Source organism: Oncorhynchus mykiss, chromosome 12, assembly GCF_057628025.1.
Source record: "Oncorhynchus mykiss isolate SJ-2025 chromosome 12, ASM5762802v1, whole genome shotgun sequence".
Classification (NCBI taxonomy): domain Eukaryota; kingdom Metazoa; phylum Chordata; class Actinopteri; order Salmoniformes; family Salmonidae; genus Oncorhynchus; species Oncorhynchus mykiss.
In genome coordinates, this window is record NC_143033.1 from 12,891,555 (window position 1) to 12,908,788 (window position 17,234).

Below are 17,234 nucleotides of genomic sequence, written 5' to 3' on the forward strand. Positions count from 1 at the left end.
GCAGAGGACTTCTCTTGTAAGGGCAGGCAGAGGACTTCTCTTGTTAGGGCAGGCAGAGGACTTCTCTTGTAGGGGCAAGCAGAGGACTTCCCTTGTAAGGGCAGGCAGAGGACTTCTCTTGTAGGGGCAAGCAGAGGACTTCTCTTGTAGGGGCAAGCAGAGGACTTCTCTTGTTAGGGCAGGCAGAGGACTTCTCTTGTTAGGGCAGGCAGAGGACTTCTCTTGTAAGGGCAAGCAGAGGATTTCTCTTGTAGGGGCCAGCAGAGGACTTCTCTTGTAGGGGCAAGCAGAGGACTTCTCTTGTTAGGGCAAGCAGAGGACTTATATTGTAAGGGCAGGCAGAGGACTTCTCTTGTAACGGCAGGCAGAGGACTAGAGCAGTGGAAGATCCTCAGAGGAGGAAGTGGAGTACCATCTTTATCAGTGGAGAAGGTGAAATAGTTATTTTTTATGAAACTTTTTAGATAAAACTACACTAAATACAGTATATTCACATCATCAAATAAATGATTAAAAAACACTGTTTTGCAATAGTCTACAGTAGCCTCAGTAGCACTCTGTAGGGTAGCACCATGGTGTAGCCGGAGGACAGCTAGTTTCCGTCCTCCTCTTGGTACATTGAATTTATTATAAAACTGAGAGAAAGCGAGCTTGCTATATTTTGTTGTATTAATTTTCACTTGAACTTTTACTTAGCTAGCAAATGCAGCTTGCTAGTTTAGCCTACTCAAACACCAGGCTCAAACAAAGAGGGATGCTATGTTAGCTAGCCAGCTATGGCTATCCAACACTGGAACTCTTCCAAGTCAAGGTAAGCTTTTGGTTTTATTAATTTATTGCCACCTTGGCTGCCGGTGTAACTGCTAAACTGCCTGCTGACTGTACACTGTACTGCATGATTGCAGTGGGTTTACACGTTAGTTCTAGTAACTATGTTGACTGACGTTAGCGAATATGGGGAAAATGATGTAGGCTCTGTGTAGCGCTTAACGGTTATGAAATCAAGGTTTGGCTTGGAAAGGTTTTTTGCCTGGTCACAGACAGCTAATGTGCACTGAAGTCGACAAGTGAAGGGAAGATGTGAGAGGAGGAGATCGCGTAAATGCGAGAAGGAATTATACAATGAGAAAAGTGATCATGTTGTTTTTATGTGGCTCCTATGAGGACCATCTTTATCAGTGTGTGATCAGGGGTCCATCTATGTGTGATCAGGGGTGCATTCATTCCGTCGATTCTGGTGAAAACATTTCTTAAGGGTAAGAAAACGGAATGAAACAGATAAATTGCAGGCAGAGGCTAGACAACCTAGCCAATGAATGAAAGTTTACAGATTTAGAGAAAAAGGAAAAATTCAAGTATGGGTGAATGGAATATGAATAACAGTCATCCAATATGCTGTAATAGAAATAAGGCCATTGGACGAATTCACCATGTATCACTGTCTTTTCGTATGCGTAGAGCTTACTGCGGCATCATGACGATCTTCACACAAGGAGAAAGAACATAATGATACAGTAGGAATATGCATCCATCTTAGTACATCCTCAATACCCTAACCCAGGTGGCTGTCCTTTAGTTAGGTTGCCTGGATGCCAATTCCCATTCTAGTGTTGTATATCATTCTGTTATCCTCTGGGCCGACTTGGTGAGGTTGACATTGACGTTGGTCTGTGGAGTCAGGAGATTGATGTTGTCATTGGTTTGTGGAGTCAGGAGGTTGACACTGACGTTGGTCTGTGGAGTCAGGAGATTGACGTTGCTTGTTGGTCTGTGGAGTCAGGATGTTGACGTTGCCATTGGCTTGTGGAATCAGGATGTTAGCGTTGGTCTGTGGAGTCAGGATGCCCATGGATACTCTAAGCTTGTCTTTGTAGGGGGCGAAGACTGGGGAGTCGTACACCAGGCCCACAATGTACCATTTCCCTGCATACACACAGAGGGACTCAATCAAGCCTACCAGAGTAACCTTATAAGAGTAACACCTAGCCAGTCATACCCCAGCCTCTTCCCTGCAAGCTGAACATAACATGCAGACAGTAGACTACACATAGAGAGTCAAACCTACACCAGTATCGTCCTTGGGTTTAATTAAAGATCAAATCAGCAATTTGACTCTTTCAACAGCGTCAACAACAGGAAGAGTCTGTAAATCTGGCAGCAAGACATGTATCTCATAAGGCAGTTGTATGTCCGTGGTTGTCCAGTGTGTCTCCCCCATGGGCGGAGGGAACTTGGCGTGCATCGCTAGTCATCCTGTCAGTGTTGCAACCCTTTGACCCCTAGCACTGTTTGCTTTGGGTTCAGCCTCAGCCTCTGTCCTAATGCTACCCTGTCCCCACCACCACTGGGACACACCATTCCCTTCCCTATCAGACAGCCAATAACAAACAGAGTACTGAACATGTGGGGTAGGGTAACATGTCGATTACTAAGAACTTATTTAAATAAAAGACTCACAGACTAGAGGTCAAAGTGACCAACTAATTCCTTGGAAAACTGCTTGTGTTTTGATATGAGTCAGAAGCATTTATTCAAAATATTTATTCAAAATGTACTACAAAATGTACTACAAAATGTACTACAAAATGTACTACAAAATGTACTACAAAATGTACTACAAAATGTACTACAAAATGTACTACAAAATGTACTACAAAATGTAAATAGGATAATTTTGGCCATAAAGTCAGTCTTGTCTAAAACAGAGTTTTCAAGCTCAGTGCATCACAGCGAGTAGGTTGGGTTTGGATTACAATTATGTCAACAAATCATACCCCCTCTATGCCAAGCTCCACGTGCAAATCCCCCCTCTGTCCACTTCGCTTTCCTTCATTGAATTGGCCTCCGTTGTTTCATCGCCCCCAATGCGGTCAAAGGATCACGGCCATTTGAGACGGACCGTGAAATACATGCTTCCAGCACGTTGCACAGCCAACAACCGTGGTTTACGTGGCCTTCCTGAAGGACACTATTGAGCAGAAAAGGTGGTTGGCAGCCTAGCGGTTAAGAACGTTGGGCCAGTAATTGAAAGGTTACAGGTTCAAATGCCCGAGCTGACTAGGTGAAAAATCTGTCTATGTGCCCTTGAGCAAGGCACTTAACCCTAATTGTTCCAGGGTCGCTGTCAGAAATGGCTGATCCCTGGCCATGACCCCACTCTCTGAGGGTCTCTCGGGGGGAGTGGGATGTTCAAAAAACAAATGTCCAATTCACATGTACTTGTGTGAAACACCTTTTCCATATTATCATTTTTTTCAAATGTTATCATAATTAGGTGGGTGTTTACATTTAACAAAATCATAAAATGGAAAAGGTGTTTTCTACTAATTATTTGACTACTTAGGCAATGTTACTAAGTAATTTTGACGAAACAGTCATGTTAGCCTAGGAGGTGCAACCCATGTCTAGGGCACAAATAAATATTGGATACACCTCTACTGTAGCTAACTCGTGTCTGACTACAAAAGTGTACTCACTAGCAGCAACAAACTTAACCAACCCAGGGCCATAGCGTAACATGTCACAGTTGGTTGTACAGTGTAACGGCGTCACCGGCTTGAATCCAATCCTGAGCCAGTCAGTCTACATCTGTAAAGCATAGAAATAACTTCAAAACGTGATTACGTTATTTCTTAAGCTATTTTAGGGATGATGACAATCGTTGACTCGATTAGACAAAATGTACAGTTTGGTGCCAGACAGATCCCCTGGTTATGAACAGAATGCCGGAACTTACCAGAACTAGCAAAGGTGGGTATCATCACATAACATGTGATAGCTATGGTTTAGCGACCTCTAAAAATAATTTAATTCACTGTTCGCCAACTATTTTCGCAGCTTGTCAGGCAGGATCTCAGAGTAAAAGTGTGTCATGCAACACAAATACCCTTGTGGCACCTCCTCCGTTGATGCCAGAGTCTCCCTCGACTCCTATGAAAAGGACATCATGAAGCCTCTCATAGTGACCAGAGTTACTGCCCTGATGACAGACGGCTTTGTCAACAACGAACAGGTAATGTGTGTAATGTGAAAAGTTGTATTAAAAAAAACCCGGCTTGATAAACTAGCTAGTAGACTAATTCCCCAGCCAAGAAGATGCCTTTAACATAGTTATTTTGGGTGTGAAGTGCATTAGCGAAAAGCTTTGTCCTTTATTTAGAACAAAATGCAATTTACCACTTGGCTGTCTATTATATCACCCTGTCACAGGCCCTCCCAGCCAACACCACCTCATCAGATTGCCTGTTGCAGTTGTTGGAGAGATGTACAGATGGCAGCAGAACATGCAGCATAGTGAAGACTTCACTGTGAGCATAACAATGAACGGATCAGTCAGCCAGCTGTTGGCAAGCATCCGGTTAGACAAACCTGTCATCGACAACAGCTTTCACAGGCTCATCATTTTGTACAAATACAGAAGGTAACCCACTTCATTACTTTGATACATTTGAAACCCCAGTAATGAAACATAATGTATATAAACTGGCATTATTTGTTACTTGTTTTCTACTTCTTAGATGCGTATAATGTCCAGGTCATAACCTAACCAGGTGGAACCAACCTGAGCCCTGTGTTCACCATATAATGTCCAGGTCATAACCTAACCAGGTGGAACCAACCTGAGCCCTGTGTTCACCATATAATGTCCAGGTCATTACCTAACCAGGTGGAACCAACCTGAGCCCTGTGTTCACCATATAATGTCCAGGTCATTACCTAACCAGGTGGAACCAACCTGAGCCCTGTGTTCACCATATAATGTCCAGGTCATTACCTAACCAGGTGGAACCAACCTGAGCCCTGTGTTCACCATATAATGTCCAGGTCATTACCTAACCAGGTGGAACCAACCTGAGCCCTGTGTTCACCATATAATGTCCAGGTCATTACCTAACCAGGTGGAACCAACCTGAGCCCTGTGTTCACCATATAATGTCCAGGTCATAACCTAACCAGGTGGAACCAACCTGAGCCCTGTGTTCACCATATAATGTCCAGGTCATTACCTAACCAGGTGGAACCAACCTGAGCCCTGTGTTCACCATATAATGTCCAGGTCATAACCTAACCAGGTGGAACCAACCTGAGCCCTGTGTTCACCATATAATGTCCAGGTCATTACCTAACCAGGTGGAACCAACCTGAGCCCTGTGTTCACCATATAATGTCCAGGTCATAACCTAACCAGGTGGAACCAACCTGAGCCCTGTGTTCACCATATAATGTCCAGGTCATTACCTAACCAGGTGGAACCAACCTGAGCCCTGTGTTCACCATATAATGTCCAGGTCATTACCTAACCAGGTGGAACCAACCTGAGCCCTGTGTTCACCATATAATGTCCAGGTCATAACCTAACCAGGTGGAACCAACCTGAGCCCTGTGTTCACCATATAATGTCCAGGTCATAACCTAACCAGGTGGAACCAACCTGAGCCCTGTGTTCACCATATAATGTCCAGGTCATAATCTAACCAGGTGGAACCAACCTGAGCCCTGTGTTCACCATATAATGTCCAGGTCATTACCTAACCAGGTGGAACCAACCTGAGCCCTGTGTTCACCATATAATGTCCAGGTCATAACCTAACCAGGTGGAACCAACCTGAGCCCTGTGTTCACCATATAATGTCCAGGTCATAACCTAACCAGGTGGAACCAACCTGAGCCCTGTGTTCACCATATAATGTCCAGGTCATTACCTAACCAGGTGGAACCAACCTGAGTCCTGTGTTCACCATATAATGTCCAGGTCATTACCTAACCAGGTGGAACCAACCTGAGCCCTGTGTTCACCATATAATGTCCAGGTCATTACCTAACCAGGTGGAACCAACCTGAGCCCTGTGTTCACCATATAATGTCCAGGTCATTACCTAACCAGGTGGAACCAACCTGAGCCCTGTGTTCACCATATAATGTCCAGGTCATTACCTAACCAGGTGGAACCAACCTGAGCCCTGTGTTCACCATATAATGTCCAGGTCATTACCTAACCAGGTGGAACCAACCTGAGCCCTGTGTTCACCATATAATGTCCAGGTCATTACCTAACCAGGTGGAACCAACCTGAGCCCTGTGTTCACCATATAATGTCCAGGTCATTACCTAACCAGGTGGAACCAACCTGAGCCCTGTGTTCACCATATAATGTCCAGGTCATAACCTAACCAGGTGGAACCAACCTGAGCCCTGTGTTCACCATATAATGTCCAGGTCATAACCTAACCAGGTGGAACCAACCTGAGCCCTGTGTTCACCATATAATGTCCAGGTCATTACCTAACCAGGTGGAACCAACCTGAGCCCTGTGTTCACCATATAATGTCCAGGTCATAACCTAACCAGGTGGAACCAACCTGAGCCCTGTGTTCACCATATAATGTCCAGGTCATAACCTAACCAGGTGGAACCAACCTGAGCCCTGTGTTCACCATATAATGTCCAGGTCATTACCTAACCAGGTGGAACCAACCTGAGTCCTGTGTTCACCATATAATGTCCAGGTCATTACCTAACCAGGTGGAACCAACCTGAGCCCTGTGTTCACCATATAATGTCCAGGTCATTACCTAACCAGGTGGAACCAACCTGAGCCCTGTGTTCACCATATAATGTCCAGGTCATTACCTAACCAGGTGGAACCAACCTGAGCCCTGTGTTCACCATATAATGTCCAGGTCATTACCTAACCAGGTGGAACCAACCTGAGCCCTGTGTTCACCATATAATGTCCAGGTCATTACCTAACCAGGTGGAACCAACCTGAGCCCTGTGTTCACCATATAATGTCCAGGTCATTACCTAACCAGGTGGAACCAACCTGAGCCCTGTGTTCACCATATAATGTCCAGGTCATTACCTAACCAGGTGGAACCAACCTGAGCCCTGTGTTCACCATATAATGTCCAGGTCATAACCTAACCAGGTGGAACCAACCTGAGCCCTGTGTTCACCGTATAATGTCCAGGTCATTACCTAACCAGGTGGAACCAACCTGAGCCCTGTGTTCACCATATAATGTCCAGGTCATTACCTAACCAGGTGGAACCAACCTGAGCCCTGTGTTCACCATATAATGTCCAGGTCATTACCTAACCAGGTGGAACCAACCTGAGCCCTGTGTTCACCATATAATGCTATTGGCTTATCTTGATAGACTGGTCTCTGTCTATTTTATGCAAATGAGGATCTAACAAATTCTTAGAAACAGTTATTTAAAGTTTAAGTTATTTAAATTTAATTGGTTAATGAATATATATATAGGAATTGTTAAATTCCATAGGAATTGTTAAATTCCTTTGACAGGTGAACACAGCGATCAGGTTGGTTTCACCAGGCTAATCATAACCACCATTGATAATGTAATCAGTGCTCTGTGTGTGTGACCAACCAGTATCTTTGATGAGGGGCCAGGAGCTGATCTATGCTGCTATTCTCATCAATGGGGCTCTGGCAAAGACCTCACCTCCAGCCTGCTCACCGATGGTCGTCGATGACAACAGAATTAGGTAGGTTTAGTCTGACCTGTTCAAACCTCAACGTAGTACCTGTTTGTTTGTCCGATATCACCTATCCATTACTGCCATTGGTAATAGAACAGTGACTGTGTGTGTTTCTACAGATGCAGAGTCCCTTTTGATTCCATGTGTCACTGATGAACTCTGCCTATTTTTACAGATGGACTAGAGATGGTTTTGCCAGCCGGCGTCCTCAGTCACTTGATGGGCAGACCATAATAGGGTAGGTTTTATCTGACTTGTTCATACTTCAACATAGTACCTGTTTGTGTTTCAGATATGACCTATCCTAACTGCCTTTGGTAATAGAACAGTGACTCTGTGTGTATGCATTCACAGAAACATGTATAGAGCCAGCACATGGAGACAGACGGGCTTGATACTGATGTCTCTGAATGGAGAGAGACCTGGTACTCGGCATTAAAATGTTACTAGACACAAATTTGACTTGTATTGTCTATTTGTATTATTGAATTGAATGTTATCAGTCAAAATGAGGAGGGAAAACCCTGTGTATTCTGCACCAGGATCAGGGAACCCCTGTTGTATGTGAGGGGGACAGCTGCAGACAAGGTTCTGACAGATGGGTGTGTCTTGGTGGTGGCAAGGACATACCCAAGAAACACCCACATCAAACCACACCCCCAACCCAACTCATGTTTTGCTTCTGTCATGGTCACCAGCAATTCTTGAGGAGCAAGCCAAAAAAATGAGGCCAAATCAGCGGTTGCTGTTCCCCGTCAAAGTTACACGCCACCTACTGTTAAGTTACACGCCACCTGCTGACAACAGACTGACTGGCAGGCAAAGAGGGTTCCCTATTGCCCTCTTAAAATGAAGTTAATCGTTTCCCCTCAAAGATGAGTTCACACTGATGGAGTTACCCAGATGGTGTGATGTGAAATGCCTTGTTGAAGCAGAGCAGGCCCTTCACTGATGCACCCTGGGTAATGAAAGCAAGCAGATGAAAGAATGGAGAAAGCGGCATGATGACATGTATGAGTCTGGTCTCTCAACCTTCTGCCTTCAACAATACAACAATTAACAATCAAACAATTTAAATAATTTTTATTAATATGGATTTGCCGTTGGCAATGTTTTTTTTAAATGCATGATTTACAGCCAGCTAGTCTTTTAGATACAAGATGACGTCAGTGTGTTGCAGACAACACACACCTCACACACAGTATGACATACTAAGCATGGCAGCCTGTCCAACAAAGTAACACACACCTTCCCTTCTCTGCCATTGCTCATTGTTCCTGAGTACCACAACAGAACAGAAAAACAAGACAAATTAAATGTGCATCATGAGGCCAGGTCAGTGAGAAGAACAGGGTATTATTATTTCTGAACTGGAGTGATTCTTTCTGACCAGAGATACAGAATTATGGCCCAATCAATCATCAGTTAGGAGAAAGATGTTTTGTTGCCCACACAATGCACACTACCCCATGATAGGTTTAGGTGTCTGATGCAGTTTTCTTGACAGATCAAGGGCTAGAGTGCATTGAGAAAAAGGTGTAAAAAAAAACCACAAAAAAAACCCAAATATATTCAATGCAGGCTTCTAGTGCTATATCTTACTTCCTGTTTCTCATAGCATCAGGCCTCACGATTGGCTCAAGCATACCATATAACTGATGTGAAGGATGATGAAAAAGCATGGTATAGCCCATTACTTAATGGCCCTTTGAGACTGTTTAATACAACACAGTGGATAACAGACTGTTTCCATTCATCAATCTGTTTTATTCATTAGCCATAATCCCAGTACTATAGAAGAGCAATGCATTGATTTTATAAATACATCAGACATTCTTTAATACACTTAGGGACATAATGGTTACTCTTATGGAATGAAGGTTCACTGGTATGGTAGCACTAGAGCAGTGGTCACCAACCGGTCGATCGTGATGGACAATTCGATCTCCAAGGCATTCCTAGTCGATCACCAAATATTTCGGTTAAAAAAAAACAACGATAAAGCCTTGCGTTCCTATTGTTTGGTTTTATTTAGTGCTGTTGGTGGGAGGTGCACTTGATTCAGCAGCCCTAGCGCTGGGAAGGCCAAGTGTTTTTAACCATTTCATGTGTCTGAAGGTAATACTCCGCCTACCCGGCCAGCCCAGAGAGCAAATCAAGGGCACCTATAGGCCAACCACTGGCCAATCAGATAGCTGAGATCACCATGACTGCACAGTGATCTGAGCCATCTGTGAGATTTCAAAACATGCAGCTGTACTGCAGCTGTAATGAATGAGCATAGCAAAGTGTTTCAATAAGCTTGCGTTGTTATTATTAGCAGCTTGTCTTTTTTAATATCAAGGAATATTTCACTTTCTCTGGTCATAGGAGTAACAACATGAATTGGTGCATGAAATAATGCAGTGCTACTTGAGTTTCAGCTGGACTGTGTCACTCTCACCTCAGACTGACCATCAGATGCAGGCCATGAGCCTGAGCTGTGCCTCACAATGAATACAACAATTACAAATGACCAATTATCATATACCACATTTAAAAAATATAGAATTTCAAAATGGTCTGAGAAGAACAACATTGGCAGGGTAAGTCAAGCGTAGCCAATATACAGTGATAGTGTCTTCGGCCCATAACCTACTGCAAACCTCATTACTACAGAATAGTTTTTAATTGGTTAATGTTGCATAGGCTTACATTTAAAAAATAAATATGAGTGGTAAATCTCAGCTTGCATTTTGAATCAGAAAGTGATCTTGACTCAGAAAAGGTTGGTGACCACTGTACTAGAGAATGATAGAGGCCTCTAGTGGCCAAAAGGCCATGTTAGCATGGGCAGCGCCATTGAAGGCTTCCACAATTTGAATGTAGTCAATTGGGTGGGACTTCCAACTTTATTGACTGAGCCATCCTGGAGACCCTGTTGGAGTCATGTCCAACCGGGTCATCAGGAGGGATCGGCCAATCGTGAATAAGAAAATTGACTACTTCCTAATGGAGACTACTCCACGCTGCCATAGGCATTATAATGGCGCAGATACAAAGATGAGTCCTTTATCTATCTCTATGGGTAGCAGTAGGCAGCAGCAATGAGGATTTTTGTGGGAAACACAGCCTCCCTCTGGTTAAAGATGTGACCAACACCCTGTCACTCTCTCACACTACTATAGCTCCCATTGGTTTGACAGACATAGGGGGTTGGTTTCCCTAAAAAGCATATTCAATGGAGACATGTTTCAGTCCAGGACTAGGCTTAATCTGTGTCCAGGAAACCGTCCCAAAGACACATAACCTCAGAGAGCCCGTGACAGACGACAGTCTGTCTCTACTCAGTGTCATAAGACAGTGGGCTGGTGCCGTCATAGGTTTGGGTTCTGGTTACAGTCAAACAGGTAGACATATAAACCAACGGAAACCCTTCACTCACTTCCAGAACCCTGAGACATCAAAGCTTTGATTTCACACACAGAAAATAACTAACAAATGCAATGCATAGCCGCGACACAGTCAATGCACAATCAGATCAAGAATGACTAATACTTTATAAAATAATAATTTAAAATGAGAAAAAGTGGGAATGGAAACATCTAGGGTAGAGAGGAGGTGAATCTCAATAGTCTAAAACAGATTCCTCTCCTCGTCTCCTCTGCTTCAACAGCATAGGTGTAAACAATATGGCTATTTTTCACCTCCACTCCTTTCAGATCAGTGCAGATGGAGGAAAGGAGACAAGGAAAGGAAGCCACTTCAGAATATTGCCCAATGCCCATTTGGACTCCTCTGGGGCTGCCCAGTCAGGCGCCACCTCGTGGTCATACTACCATTTGACACCCCAGGATCACTAGAGTCAAAGCAGCATTCTCATATAACCCCAAAATGTATATACTCTTCTTTGCCAACATTTACCCCCCCCCTTAATTAAACATTTTTCTTCCTCAAACATTTGACAAATGAAACGATCATCACTAGTAATAAATACACTGATACTGATGGGTGGAGCTGGAGAACTATGTTGTCACTTCCTCTTCCTCATCAGCGAGGTGTGCCCGTGTAACACGACAAGAGACACACCAGACAGAAGACAAGGAGAATCATTGTGCCTCGGTCTCCACCTTCGATTTCACACAGACAGGATATTTGGTTGACGAAACCGGCTCATAATTTGTTTGTTTTGAGAGGACATGGTGACCCATCACGTAGAGTACTGCCGACGGTACGAGAGCTGGGGAGGTGACTGTCGTTAATCACACGTCATGTCCTCGGAGCTGAGGGAATAACATCATGACAGACCGAGAGGAATGTCTAGCCATAACAAGAGAAGCAAGGATCAAACAGAGGTGCCTGGGAAGGGTGAGCGTTTGAGGGACTGGGTGAGAGACTGGATGAGAGGTTGGGAGACTGGGTGAGAGGTTGGGAGACATGCCTAACAGGAGTGATCATGGGTTAGGGTACAACAGAATTGGGGTGCTGAATAAAAGTGAATGGGAAATGTGGGTTAGTACCTGATGATAGGGACAGAGGACAGACAAGGGAGTGATAGGAGAGTGAGGGAGTAGGGTGCTATGGGACAGTAGGGGGTGAGGAGAGTGAGGGAGTAGGGTGCTATGGGACAGTAGGGGGTGATGGGACTGTAGGGAGTGAAGTGTTAGGGTAGGGGGTGATGGGGACTGTAGGGAGTGAAGTGTTAGGGTAGGGGGTGATGGGAACAGGGTCTGTGAATCTGAGAGGGTAAACTCACAGTAAAGGCACAGTACTCTATGTTGATCATTCATGCTGCTGAGAAGATGAAACAAGAAAGTAGAAGAACAAACAATAACAAAAATAATATTCTCTCTCTTCTCTTTTCCTCTCCTCTTCCCCCTTCGAGCAAGGACCATCTTTAAATTAGATCTCTCCAACCCTGTTCCTGGAGAGCTACCCTCCTGTAGGTTTTTGTTCCAACCCCAGTTTTAACTGACCTGATTCAGCTTATCAATTATTAGAATCAGGTGTGCTAGATTATGGTTGGAGTGAAACCCTACAGGATGGTAACTCTCCAGGAACAGGGTTGGAAAGGCCTGGTTTAGATCATTTGGCTTGCTGCACCAGAGTCAGAGTCTCCTTCTGTCTGTAGCACCAGAGTATTATCCTCAACAACACCTCAGAGACAGAGGAGGTTAGTGCTTTTCACTTCAGCACGCTCTTCGGCAAGCTTTAAAATGTCTACTGTGCCATACAAGACGAAGCCAATCCATTGGGCCCAACCTGCACAATGTTGACACAGACAAGGAGGAGAAAGCCGAGCACAATTGTGGATATAGCAAAACATGATTAGAATTTGAATATTATCAGGAACTTGAACATACAATCATCCTTTTGTTTTAAAACGTGTAAAGACTATTCTACAAATTAAATATATTTGGTATAATGCAGACATTTAAATATAATAGAGAGCTTCTTCACAGCTGTAAACTGCCACTGCTGGAGCCCTATTGCACTTAAATCCATCAGTTTCAGGTTAGCTGTACTGTATGTCTAACATGGATGTGCCGAGTCAACACCACTAAAACCAAAATCGGCCATTTTGTGTCACAACAGAAGCCACTGGTCACTGACTGGGCAGTGTGCAGGTTGGACCTATGAGGGAATGACCTCAACATGAGACGGACAAACCGACAGACCAACAGGACTGTTTCCTTCAATCAATTCAAGTTCTTTCACTGTGTCAAGTTCCTATAGCTAGGACTCTTACATTTTGAGTAAGTTACTATGTTTTTGCATTCTGGACATGCCACACACCCCTCTCAGCCAGCGAGCTGTGTCCTTCCAGCGAGCGTTCCTATAGCTCCAGGGCAGGTCAAGTTCAAGGTCAAGCTCTTGGGGGGGGGGGGGTGCCTTTAGAGGTCAAAGGTCGCTCTAGGTCTATCGTGGGATATGGTGTCAGATTGGCTTGTCATGTGACCTGGATGAGCCAGCTGCCCCTCACTGTGGTCACTGAAGTAACGAGGGGTGTGGGCTTAGAGAGAGCAGAGAGGTGGGTTGTAAGAGTTAAGAGTTTCTCTGGGGGAGGGAGAGTGACTTCAGGAATAGGGTGTGTGTGTGTGTGTGTGTGTGTGTGGGTGGATGGGGTGATATTTCTTTTTTTGGGGGGGGGTGGTAAGAGTGATCAGATCTCACAGTTACAGTTTCTGCTTCCCTGAGATGATGCTGCTGTAGAGCTCCTGATGCAGCTCTACATAGCGCCCCCTGGTGGGGTCCAGGAAGTACAGTTTGTCTGATACCATGCTGGGGTCAAAACCGTCCTGCCGCATGTCTGTCTTCTGGAACTTATAGGTGCCTGGAGGAGGAGCAAGAGGGGGGTTGAATTAGACTCAAGTAGAACAGCTAATACAGGATCAGTTTTGTATTTTTAGTTCAATATGAATAAGATTATATGGACAGAAGGGACCTGATCCTAGATCCACAGTCCTACTTCATCACTTCTTGAATACAGTCCCTGACCTCCCCCTGAGGAGAGGATACAATATACACTGAGTGTACAAAACATTAGGAACACCTGTTCTTTCCATGACAAACTGACTAGGTGAATCCAGGTGAAAGCGATGATCCCTTATTATTTATACTTTTTTTTACCCCCAATTTAACTCCTCTGAAACACGGCCCTGCCAAGCCACACTGCTCACTTAACCCGGAAGCCAGCCGTACCAACGTGACGGAGGAAACACCGTACAACTGGCGACCGTAGTCAGCCTGCATGCGCCACAGGAGTCGCTAGAGCCCGATGGGACAAGGACATCCCGGCCGGCCAAACCCTCCCCTACCCCGGCCTGGGATCGAACCCGGGTCTGTAGTGATGCCTCTAGCATGGCGACCGCTGCACCACTTGGGAGGCCCCCTATAATCCCTTATTGATGTCACTTGTTAAATCCACTTCAAATCAGTGTAGATGAAGGGGAGGAGACAGGTTAAAGAAGGACTTTTAAGCCTTGAGACATGGATTGTGTATGTGTGCCATTGAGGGTGAATGGGCAAGACAAATTATTTAAGTGCCTTTTAACAGGGTATGGTAGTAGGTACCAGGCGCACTGGTTTGTGTCAAGAACTACAACGCTGCTGGGTTTCTCATGTTCAACAGTTTCCCCTGTGTATTAAGGACGGTCCACCACCCAAAGGACATCCAGCCAACTTGACAACTGGGGGAAGCATTGGAGTCAACATGGGCCAGCGTCCCTGTGGAACGCTTTCAACACGTTGTAGAGTCCATGACCTGACGAATTGAGGCTCTTCTGAGAGCAAAAGAGGGGGTGCAACTCAATATTAGGAAGGTGTTCCGTAATGTTTTGTATACTCAGTGTATAACATAAGTAACAGATACTGTATACATGACCAACTGCACCCACCTGTCTTGTTGACCTCTTTGAGGAAGCGTAGGAAGACGGGTCGTGCGTAGGGTGGCAGAGCTTTCTCTAGATCCTTCCCAAACTTCTCCAGGTCTGTAGATCTCTCTGGATCTGCTACGGCGGCCATCCCAGCCTTCCCCTCAGCCCCTGAGACATGCAAAGGAAACATTTATGATTGTATAAAGCCCTCAGCCTGCTACAGGGGTTCGAGTTAAGTCACACAGTCCCCTCTGCCCCAGACACACGCATCAGAAAACAGTGATTTCAGAAAGTATTCACACCAACTTTTTACACATTTAGTCCTCTTTCTTTATTTAACCAGGTAGGCCAGCTGAGAACAAGTTGTCATTTACAACTGCGACCTGGCCAAGATAAAGCAAAATGACAAAAACACAGTTACACATGGGATAAACAAACTCACAGTCAATAACATAATAGAAAAATCTATATACAGTGTGTATAAAAGTAGTGAGATTAGGGAGTTAAGGCGATAAATAGGCCACAGTGGCTAAATAATTACAATTTAGCAATTAAACACTGGAGTGATAGATGTGCAGATGATGTGCAAGTAGAAATACTGGTGTGCAAAAGAGAAAAAAAATAACAATATGGGGATGAGGTAGTTGGGTGGGCTATTTACAGATGGGCTGTGTACAGGTGCAGTGCTGCTCTGACAGCTGATGCTTATAGTTAGTGAGGGAGATAAGTATCCAGCTTGAACTTCTTCCATTTTCTAATAATTGCACCAACAGTTGTTGCCTTCTCACCAAGCTGCTTGCCTATTGTCCTGTAGCCCATCCCAGCCTTGTGCAGGTCTACAATTTTATCCATGATGTCCTTACACAGCTCTGATCTTGGCCATTGTGGAGAGGTTGGAGTCTGTTTGATTGAGTGTGTGGACAGGTGTCTTTTATACAGGTAACGAGTTCAAACAGGTGCAGTTAATACAGGTAATGAGTGGAGAACAGGAGGGCTTCTTAAAGTAAAACTAACAGGTCTGTGAGAGCCGGAATTCTTACTGGTTGGTAGGTGATCAAATACTTGTCATGCAATAAAATGCAAATGAATTACTTAAAAATCATACAATGTGATTTTCTGGATTTTTGTTTTAGATTCCATCTCTCACAGTGTACCTATGATAAAAATGACAGACCTCTACATGCTTTGTAAGTAGGAAAACCTGCAAAATCGGCAGTGTATCAAATACTTGTTCTCCCCACTGTAGATGGTCCAAATATTCAAGCTCTGTCAAGTTGGTTTTTGATCATTGCTAAACAGACTTGCCATAACATTCAATGTCATCTTGGTAAGCAACTTCAGTGTATATTTTGCCTTGTGTTTTAGGTAATTGTCCTACTGAAAGGTGAAGGTCTCCCAGTGTCTATTGGAAAGCAGACTGAACCAGATTTACCTATAGGATTTTGCCTGTGCTTTGCTCTATTCCATTTATTTTTTATCCTAAACTCCCTACTCCTTGCCGATGGCAAGCATACCCATAACATGATGCAACCACCACCATGCTTGAAAATATGAAGAGTGGTACTCAGTGATGCGTTTGCCCCAAACATAACGCGTTGTATTCAGAACAAAAAGTTTATTTCTTTGCCACATTTTTTGCAGTATTACTTTAGTGCCTTGTTGTCAACAGGACACATGTTTTGGAATATTTTGTATTCTGTACAAGCTTTCTTTTCACTGTTATTTATGTTAGCATTGTAGAGTAACTACAATGTTGTTGATCCATCCTCAGTTATCTCCTATCACAGCAATTAAACTCTGTTTTAAAATCACTTATGGCTTTATGGTAGAGTCAAATTAACATGAAAAGATCTGGCAACAGCTCTGATTGACATTGCTGCAGTCGGTATGCAAATTGCAGGCTCCCTCAACTTGAGACATCTTTGACATTGTGTTGTGTGACAAAACTGCACATTTTAGAGTGGCCTTTTATTGTCCCCAGCACAAGGTGCACTTGTGTAATGATCATGGTGTTTAATTAGCTTCTTGATATGCCACACCTGTCAGGTGGATGGATTATCTTGGCAAAGAATAAATGCTCACTAACAGGGGTGTAAACAAATGTGTGCACAAAATTTGAGAGAAGTAAGCTTTTTGTGCATATGGACAATTTCTGCGATCTTTTATTTCAGATCATGAAACATGGGACCAACACTTTACATGTTGCGTTTATATTTTTGTTCAGTGTAAGAAGGTGGTATAGTCCCATCAGCACTATAAAACATGTTAAGATTATTTCTGATGATTTTTTTTTTATCACTGACAATTAATTGATGCTAACAGGCATCTGCATCTACATCATCAAGTATTTCACAACTGCTGTAAGAACCAAGGA

General features: G+C 44.0%; 1 protein-coding gene and 1 long non-coding RNA gene across 2 annotated transcripts in view; one reads left to right on the top strand and one right to left on the bottom strand.

Moving 5' to 3' along the window:
• The first annotated feature begins 6,986 nt into the window (after positions 1-6,986).
• On the top strand, positions 6,987-7,963 carry LOC110536981 (uncharacterized). Its single transcript, XR_016484877.1, has 3 exons — positions 6,987-7,511; positions 7,681-7,743; positions 7,860-7,963. It is a non-coding gene; the product is annotated as an uncharacterized LOC110536981 (long non-coding RNA).
• Positions 7,964-8,573: 610 nt separating this feature from the next.
• Positions 8,574-17,234, bottom strand: part of LOC110536982 (long-chain fatty acid transport protein 4) — a 31,727-nt gene continuing 23,066 nt past the window's right edge. Inside the window, exons 12-13 of the mRNA XM_090191760.1 lie at positions 14,882-15,028; positions 8,574-13,818 (exon numbers count right to left, since the gene is read on the bottom strand). Of these exons, the coding sequence (XP_090047886.1) occupies positions 13,661-13,818; positions 14,882-15,028 (305 nt within the window). The 3' untranslated portion in view covers positions 8,574-13,660. The remainder of the gene's footprint in view (positions 13,819-14,881; positions 15,029-17,234) is intronic.